The sequence below is a fragment of the Delphinapterus leucas genome, chromosome 2, assembly GCF_059928025.1.
Source record: "Delphinapterus leucas isolate spDelLeu-1000000601 "Yukka" chromosome 2, BTC_Dleu_Yukka2, whole genome shotgun sequence".
Taxonomy (NCBI): Eukaryota; Metazoa; Chordata; class Mammalia; order Artiodactyla; family Monodontidae; genus Delphinapterus; species Delphinapterus leucas.
In genome coordinates, this window is record NC_143130.1 from 171517683 (window position 1) to 171527367 (window position 9685).

Here is a 9685-nt window from a genome sequence, read left to right on the forward strand (position 1 = left end):
AGGCAGGTAGCGGCTCTGGATCCACTCCCCACATCCCGCTCTCCCAGGCAGTTAATCCGTGATGCTCCCACACTGAGAGCAAAGGGACCCCCTTTCCACGGTGGTTCTAGGACCCTGTACGGGGCCTGTGGAACGTGAGGCAGGAGGGAGGTGGGGGGACTTATGTCCGATGCTGGGAGTGTTCTGCCCCGTCTGAAGACCAGTTCTCTCTCTGGGTCTCAGTTTTCATCCTGCAAAGGGAGGGACATGCTACCAGGGCTTCTGGGAACATTTCGGCCTTTGACTCTGTGGGATTCTGATTCAAGCCAGCTGTGCATCCCATACAGCTGTGCATCCACCGTCAGGATCAGAACTTCCCTGAGGTCCGTGCAGTGCGTCTCCTTTCCTGGCACAGGTGATGCTCTCAGAGAGCCAGGTGGATGGAATTAGTGCACAATGTCCCTCTGGGCAGAGGCTGCGGGGTCTCTAAGAGAGTTTCCTGGGCTCCACTGTCCCTATAGGGTCCCCGGTCAAACAGACAGGAAGGTGCGTCTGTCCAGCAACTGAAAAGACAGACTGCTCAGAAACAGAGCCAGCTCTCCAATCCAGCCAAATAACAAAAGCACTATTTCTCCAGGAATAATTTGGGAGGAAAATGTTTAACTCTTTTTGAAAGAAACGACTGCATTGGCCCTGAGTAAACTAAAACTTGGGGCAATTGATCGCCCCTGTCCCCAGGCTTGTCCTAAGGCCTTTCCACTGGCCTCAGCTCAGCTCCCTCCCCTTCACTCCCCCCTCCTCTCCCCTCTCGTCCCCCTCCTCTGCCTCTTTTCTCTCTCTCTTCCTCTCTTCTCCCCTCCCCACCAGCAGCCCTTTCTCCTCTGAACTCTGAGATGAGGGGCCAGAGGCTGAAGGTAAGCAGTCCTGTTTGCTGAGGCCTCCAGCTTTGAGCTCAGCCTCTCTCGGACTTTCATGCAGTAGCTCTGTCCTCTGTCCCCTGTCTTCAGGGATCACAGCTCTGGCTTGTAGGGTCCTAGAGAGGGTGGCATGTGGAGGAGATGACACCTCTGGAACTCCTCTTATGAACCCAGCACCTTCATACTTTATGTCACCTGAGCCATTCAACATGGACAGAGATGGGAACTGAGGCTCAGTCACTTGCTTGTCACACACAGCACTCACAAATGGCCAAAATGAAATCCTTGCCCAGGACTCTGAGCCCACCCAGCTTTCTCCCCACTAGGAGGCTTTTCCAAGCTTACGGTGGAATCAACCACCACGTGTCCACCTGCCGGGGGCTGAAAAGAACACTCTACTCTCCTTGTTCTTTACAGCAACACTGATCAGGGTCACTTAGGCTCCAGCGCTGGCCCCGCTGCTTGCGGTGGCCTCTCTCACTGAACCCTCACTGTGACCCGGCACCACGATGAGAGTGCCTCCCTAAGGCCACACGCTTGCAATCAAGAGGCCGGGAGAGGTGCTGTGTCCTCTGACTCAGTCCAGGGCTCCATCCTGGGGGGCAGACAGGGGACATAGTGGAAACGGAGCCCCTGCTGCCTAGTCCCCTCTGACGGTGGCTGCTCTCCCAGCAGGAGGGGGATGGGTTCTCACTGGAAAGCACCTCACACCCATCACCAGCTCCCCACTGGAGCCAGGCAACCCAGGCTTCTCACCCTCGCTCCTCTACTTCCTTGCTGGATGACCTTGGAAAAGCCCCTTTCCCTCTCTGTGCCCAGTTTCTCCATTGGGGAAATTGGTAACAATTACAAGACTTGCTTCAGAGGGTGAGAGAGAGCCCAAAGCCTCCTCATGTATGTTGGGAGCCCAGGAGGGTGCCTAGAACTGGGAGGTCACAAAGCAGCAGAGGCAGAGAGAACAGAGACCACGTGGGGACACTGGGTGGTCGTTGGGACATCATCGGACACACCGAGACTTAAAGGAGCTTTGCTTTTCAGAGATGAGGGCAGAGGGAATGTCCCCCCTCCTGGCTCTGGGGCTCCTGGTGGCTGGGCTCTGCTCCAGTGTCCACTGCCTCCCAGGGGGCGGGCTTGACCTGGAGGATGTGACCCCAGAGGACCAACACAAAGGGGCACCTGTGGACGACCACACATTCGTCTCCAGCAACACCGACTTCAGCCTCTACAAGCAGTTGGCTTTGAAGACCTCCAATGAGAACGTCATCTTCTCCCCCCTGAGCGTCTCCATGACCTTGGCCTTCCTGTCCCTGGGGGCCCGTGGACCCACCCCGACGGAGACCCTGGAAGGCCTCAAGTTCAACCTCACAGAGACCCCCGAGACAGAAATCCACCAGGGCTTCCAGCACCTCGTGCAGACGCTCGGCCGACCCAGCGACCAGCTGCAGCTGAGCTTGGGCAACGCCATGTTCGTCCAGGAGCAGCTGAATCTTCTGGACAAGTTCAGGGAAGATGCCCGGGCGCTGTGTGCCTCCGAGGCCTTCTCCACTGACTTCCGGGATTCCGACACTGCCAAGAAGCTCATCAATGACTATGTGAGGAATAAAACGCAGGGGGAAATTGTGGAGCTGTTCAAAAATGTTCCCCAGAGCACAGTGATGGTACTGGTGAATTACGTCTACTTTAAAGGTGGGTGCCCTGTTTAATTCAGAAGGAAACACACTTTTGGTTTTGTGTCTTCAGGGCTATTTCTGTCCAGCCTCTGCCAACTGTGTCGTTCGGTAAAACATTATAGAGCAGGCTGCTCCTGGCTGAGGGGGGCTTGGGCTCCAAGGCTCTGCCTCGATCATAGGCTTTGTCTATTTCGGGGTTTTCTAAATCACAGCTGACTGTGAGGGACTTAAGTGCAGGGGAGCCACTAACCCTTTGTCTGAGCCAGAGGGAGACTTTTTATTCTGATTTAAACTTGCCCGGCTGCCAGAAGGAAGGAGTTTTCGTCTCAGCTCTCTCCGGGGTGGCCGGGAACTCCAGGTTCCTCCCTAATGAGATGCTTTCGGACACGCTCAGGAAGGCCTCAGCTGTGTACACCGTGGGCTGTGTCTGACGGGCTCCGTCTAAGGGGACTTAGTCTCTGGTGGTTGAGGTGAGGCTGGTGGCCGTCTTCACAGTGTGACAGCCTCTGAGCAGCCTGGTCAACACAAGGAACTTCAGTTGTGTTCTTTCATGACTATGAGGGTGGAATTGGCAAGGCCATCATCTGAGGGAAGACTCAGAGGACAGCAGCCAGCAAAGACTCTTTCCCAGATTCTAGCTGGCCCAGTGCCCAGTCCCATTGATAGAAACTCAAGATTGCAAACCTCAGCCTGAAAACTCATAAGGAGCAGAGTGAAGGCAGATAGATTTCACACATAGAGCCAGCAGTGCAAATAGGGACACAGCATAGATAAAGACAGAAGGAATGACCGTTGAGTCAGGGGGTGGTCACGTGCCTAGGAGACACTAGCTCTGGGGAGACAAGTTAGCCCTGTGCTGGGAGCTCCTGGCTGCAGCCATGGCCAGCCCTCCTGGGTCTGTGTTTTCCTCTGTAAATGAAGGCATAGAATCCCATTTCTCTGGAAAACGAATCCAGGCCTGTCCTGCTATGTTTATTCTTTCAGTCTCCTGTGCTTTCCTCTCCTACAACCCTGCCCTGGTCTAGGACTTTCTCCTCCCAGATCTCCCCACCAGGGGTACCCCAGCCAGCCCTGCATTCCCTCTGCTCCTGCCTCTAACTCTGGGGACACAGGCAGGGGTGGAAACAAAGCAGGAAGTGGGGGTGGATACACACTCCATGAAGCCCCAGGGCCCTAATCTCCCCAAGAAGCCCCCATCACTGAATGCTCCATCCTCCTGTGGGAAGACCACAGCCCTCTCCTCTGCTGACCCCGCCCTGCCCTCCTGGTACCCATGTGGCTCCTGCTTCAGCCTGGCTCACAAGGCTGCGAGGACATGTGTCCTCCCTGCAAAGCCGGTGACTAACCACTGGTCTCTAACACTGTTCCCTTTAAGGACCAGGAGCTCCCATTTCTCCACAGTCCCAGCCTCACCCCATCTCTCCCTTGCCCTGTCCTGTTCCTGTTGGTTTCTCATGTAGCACAATTAACCAGGTTTGTTTCATGTCCCCCTTCCCAATCCAGACCTGTGGGCTCACCCCCATCCCCAAGGGCCTACCCACCTGCCCAGGTATATGTGCAAACCTAGCAGGGCCATCCCTAGAGGCACGTGGGGGGCTGCTGGTGTGGGGAGGGTCTCCCCCGCTCAGGGACCAGGGCAGAGGAGTGAGACGCCTGCAGCCCTTGCACCACAGACCCCTCACCTGTCCCTCCACCTCTAGCCCAGTGGAAGAAGCCCTTTGATCCCAGCCATACTTATAAGTCAGAGTTCCACGTGAACGAGAACAGGACAGTGGAGGTGCCCATGATGACCACTGGGGGCCTGGAAACGCCTTACTTCCGGGATGAGGAGCTGCCTGCACCGCGGTGGAGCTCAGGTGCACCAGCGACGGCAGCGCGCCCTTCATCCTCCCTGACGAGGGCAAAATGCACGACCTGGAGGCCAAGCTGCTCCCAGAGACGCTGAGGAGGTGGAGAGACTCCCTGCAGCCCAGGTGACTGTCCCCAGGACCCGGAGCTGTGGGCCCACCTGCCTTCTCGGCCCTTCCCCCTCTTCCAGGACTCCGGACCCGCAGCCCCCGGGCCTCAGTAATGTCCAGGGGCGGGGGCAGAGGTGGGAGGGCCCATCCAGGGGTGACCTTGCCCTTGGCTGCCTGCGTGGCTCTGGGCCTGAGCTGTTCCTTCTCTAAGATGATGACATCAGAGGGGGCGGGGCTGAGGGTTCCTCTGACACTGACATGCGCTGAGTCATGAGGATCTTCACACAACCCCAGGACACTCACGCTGTTCTCTCCGTGGCCCCATCTTTTGCAGGTGGAGGGGGGCAGATGGGACTGGGATCAGTTGGGGGCTCAGGTGAGACAGACGTGAGCATCAGCTTTGCACGGGCTAAACATTAATTCACTCATTTATTCATTCAACCATTCAGCACTGATTGAATGAATTAATTAAGATCAAGCTATGTCTGAGGGACTAATTTAGACTCTGAGGGTAGGTCAGCGAATAAAACAGTAAATTCCCTGCCCTAATGGCGCTTACTTTGTAGTTGGAGGAGACAGACAGGAAATAAATATAGTAAATTATTTGGTACTTTGAGAGGGGAGAAATGGGGAGGTGGGGATAGTAAAGCACAGTAAAATCTTGAAAAAAATGGGACCCGCAAGTAGCTTGTGATTGTAAGCAGGGTGGCCCTTAGGTGATGTTTGAGATGAGGGATTGAGCCATGTGCATATGGTGGGGAAAAGCATTCCTGGCTGAGGGAACAGCCAGTGCAAAACCTGTTTAGACAGGAGGGAGCCTGGTGTGGTTGAGAGTTAGTGAGGCCAGAGCAGCAGAGCAGAGGGAGTGAGAGGGAAAGTTGGGAGAGGTCAGGACCCCAGGGGGGATTCAGGTCACTTGGAGCCTTGCAGACCCCTCGACGCGCCCCCCTCTAAGGGAAATAGAGACTCATCACAAGGTTTTGGGCCAAAGAGTGAACGATCTGAGTCATGTTTTAAACGGATCACCCAGGTCATCCAGTGGAGGACAGACAGCCGAGGACCAGCATGGAGGCAGGGAGGCCAGCCGGGCGCCCAGTGCACTCACCCAGGGGAGCCGCTGGGGATGCACCAGGAGGAACCAGGAAGGGTGGAAGGGGTCGGGCTCTGGATAAACTGAGCGCAGACACACAGGCCAGGATGTGGAATTCAGGAGACCAATAACAAGGGGGACGGCAGAGGGAGAGGCACTTGTGGGCGCAGTGTCTGCTGCGGGGGAGATAGGGAAGCTTGTGGGCAGCTATGCAGATCCTAGGGGCAGCGGGTGTGGGAAGTACGTTATAAACCGCAAAGAATGAGAGACCTGCCTAGACGTGACATTGAGGCTGCAGTCCCTTCCCCAACCCCTGTCCAGGGGACCGGGCGCCTTGGGGCTGCCTGACTCTCAGCCCCTCCTCACTGCAGATCCCAGGAGACTCCAGGACACGGGACCCACCCTCCCCCTGCATGTACTCCCTTCCCAACCCTTTCCTTCCTCCAGTACCAAGAGCTACCACAGGGCGGGGGCTCAGTGAATAGTTGTAAATGGGTAGAATATTCATCAGACATCTTTGATTTACCAGCACTGGGGGAACCAGCATCTACACGCCCCTGGCCCATGGAGGGCGCCCACTAAGAATCTGTTGAATGAATGGATAAAGGAGGGGGGAGGGAGGGAGGGAGGGAGGAAAGATGGCCTATGAGGAGGAATAGGTACCTCCCTGCTCCCAAGGCACTCAAAGTTTAATGGGAGCCACAGCCTCCTCGTATTTGGCATCTGTAAGAGCTGACGCCATGACAAGAGTCTTAAGGGAAATAGAGACAGAGAGAGAGGAGGCATCTGTTGCTCCAGGAACCTGCTGCCGCCTCTGCTCAGAAGCAGCTGCATCCCTGCCCTCAAGGAGCTCACTGGGAAGACAAGATAGAGATGTTGGATTGGTTGATTCAGGTCCCCAAGGCCCTTGAATGCAGTCCCCAGCCCTCCACATCCCGCACAAGCCCCTTCCCGGCCCCTCCCCTCCCCACTGCCCGCACTCAGGCTGCCTCTGTGCTGTGGGGCAGCCCTTCTTTCTTCCCTCTTTCCTGCAAGTGCATCCTCCTGCCTCCTGGACTCCTCTTCGCCCAGTCAGCTCCGTCCCCTCCTCCGAGACTCAGGGTCCATGCCACCTCCTGCAGGAAGCCTTCCTGGTGCCCATGGAGCAGCCGCCCCAGCACAGTCTCCCGGAAGCTGTGGAATCCCTGTTGGAGGAGGGTGTTTCCCGTGCCCTACGGGTTTACAGGGAGAAGCAGGGCCAGATGTGGGCATCGCCCCAGCCCCAGCCCTTGTGCACTGCCCAGCACGTTAGATACCTGCCGACATGATGGATAATTAACGAATTAAGGAGAATTACCCCGAGGGGTCTAGAAACTGAGGAAAGGAGTCCTTATTCCAGGGAGAAAGGGGTAGCTGGAGTGGAAACCACAGAAGACCAAGCTGTGAGGTGGGAAAAGGAGGGCTCTGAGTCAAGCAGAAGTTCAAGTTTGTTTTCCTCATTTCCTAGACGGATAGATGAACTCAACTTGCCAAGGTTTTCCATCTCCAGCGACTATAAGCTGAGAAACATACTTTCCCAGCTGGGTATTAAGAAAGTCTTCAACCACAAGTCTGACCTGTCAGGAATCACAGAGGTCAACAAGCTGGGGGTTTCCGAGGTGAGTCTTTAAAACTTTGGACAATTCATCCTTCTTATAGGAGCTTGAATGGTGACAGACAGGTAGATGTTTGGCTAATTTTGAATTTTCAAATTCATTGAATTTCGTATAACTCACTCATCCCCCCTGGGACTCCCTAAGCCCAGGAGAGCTGGGTTACAATCGTGGTGGGGAGCTGTCCCCACTTTCCCTGAAATCTAATGTGACCCAGAAGTCTATCACTGGGAAAGATCTGAAATCAGCAGTGGACCCCATGCCAAGCTCTACTCTTCACTGCCTATCGAGTCAAATACTTAAAATCTCGTACCCCTCAGTGTTTTCATCTGTAAATGAGGGTGATAGTTCTTAGCCAGCATGCAGAGTCTAGCAGAGCAGGTAAGAGGTTATAGGTACTAACAATGGCTACAGGGCCATCGTGATGGAAATACACTAAGAGCACAACGCAAGAATACCAGAGGCCCTGGTACCGCAATCCTAGAAGCAGAGAAGTCAGAGTGAATGGGGGAGGCTGGGCAGCCCTGCAGTCTCCCCTGCACCCCACCTGCCAAAGGACCGGGTAAAGGAGGTGCATGTGCCAAGGGGCCTGCGGGGTCCAGGGATGGGAAGCCATATCCTACACAAAGTAGCCGAGGGCTCAGGGACATTTCCACTGGGGCAGGAGAGGAGCAAAAGCAGTGCCCACCCATCTGCTGCTTCGACATGGAGGGACTGTGGACAGTTGCCTGTAAGAAAAATATATTGTCTTGCCCCTCCCCCTACACTAGGGGGGCATCACAGTCTCTGGACTCAGACAGAGAGGGATCCAAATCAGGGAACCCCTGCTCTTTGCCTCTCTGACCCTGGGCCCAGCACTCGCAGCCTCACTTTGCACATCTGTGCATCATGACTGCAAGCCAGCTGAGAGTTTGTTGCGAGGACAAACAAATTGAACAGGTTGACAGCACGGTGACAGACAGCATCGGGTGAATGAATGCCAGTCCCCTTAGTGGGGGTCAGGCAGCTGCTCACATCCTACTCCCCTGTGTCCAGTGGGTGATGCTCTGGGGTCCCCACAGGTGGTCCACCAGGCCATGCTTGATGTGGGCGAGGAAGGCACGGAAGGAGCTGCTGCCACTGGAATCAAGATGGTGACTTCAACCTTACAAGCGTTCATTGCTAGTTTTGGCAGGCCCTTTCTGATTTCCGTAATTCACAAAGATACTCAGAGCATCATCTTTTTGGGGTAAGTCACCAAACCCAGTCAAGCCTAGGCCTCCCCTCTGAGTGGCGGGTCCCCTCGCTAAGTAGCTAGTAGCCCTGGTCCCTGGGAGCAGCCTGGCCCCTGTGCACCGAGGAGCCCCCTGCCTGTTCCCACCTGCTCACCCTTGGGAAGGTGACAGTGACTCTGCTGGAGGCTCCACATGCACAGGGAGTCTGTGCCTTGGTCAGTAAGAGGCTCCGAGCCCTACGAAAGCAATAAGCCACCTTCCTTGGACTGGACTCTTTCCTGTGTGTCTCCACCCTTACCTGCGTGATCCCATGCCATGGGCAGCCTGGGCCCCGAGGCCAAGCCCCCCGACCTCCCACACTCGCTCAGCCCAAGCCAGACTCTGGGCCCCTCGGCCTCAGCCTCACCAGCCGACCCAGAAGCAGGCTTTGTGCCTGTGACCAAGCCCACTGGACCTCAGGCCCAGGGCTGGGAGGGGCCCCTGCTGCCTGATGCCCACTTCCGGGGGCTCTGGTCCCAGGTCCAGGTTCACTCCTCCCTCCCCAGGGCCCAATGTGCCCTCGTGCTGACATTGCAGGGGCTCCAGAACCTGACCTCTTCTGGCACAGCCCCTGGACCCATCACTCCTGCAGCTGGGCTGGGCTTCCCCCCAGGATCTCCCTTGCTGCCCCCCAGCACCTCAACCTGGGAGACCAACTACTTCCAGGTTCCCAGCTGAGCTCCTCCAGCACCCGACGAGTTCCACATACTCCCCTGACAGAGGATCTCCCTCAGCAGCCAGAAGCGGGGTCCTGGGAATGAAAGAGCAGCAAACACACAGCCCTTCATCCCCCTGATGTGACAGGGGGCTGTGTCATCTCTAGGGAGAAGAGCTCCAGGCAATAATGATGACGTCACCTACAACAGAAGGGTTGAGATCTCTCTGCCAGGCAGCCTGCTCAGACCTCTACCTGGAATAACACATCTACTCCTTGAGATGATCACATGAGATACTTGCTGTTACTCATTCCGTTTTACCAATGAGGAAACTGAGCATCAGAGAGGTTCAGTCATTTCCCCCAGGGCCACACAGCTAAAAATCATTGCAGGCAGGTTGTTATCGCAACCTGATGAGTGTCAGAGGAACACTCCAAACCACAAAGCCATTCTGCCCATAAAGATTTTCACAGCCATGGCCCTCACGGGACTTAGGATATAATGGGCAAGATGGGTGATGAACAAAGGACT

The 9685-nt window shown here is 55.8% G+C and overlaps 1 protein-coding gene across 1 annotated transcript; it reads left to right on the forward strand.

Annotated features, from left to right (window-relative positions):
• Positions 1-1776: 1776 nt before the first annotated feature.
• LOC111176118 (serpin A3-8-like) lies at positions 1777-8501 on the forward strand. Its single transcript, XM_030761925.2, is given in 5 exon segments — positions 1777-2582; positions 4267-4398; positions 4401-4539; positions 7101-7251; positions 8307-8501. Coding segments are annotated over 5 exon segments (1263 nt in total). The 5' UTR covers positions 1777-1936.
• Positions 8502-9685: the final 1184 nt, after the last annotated feature.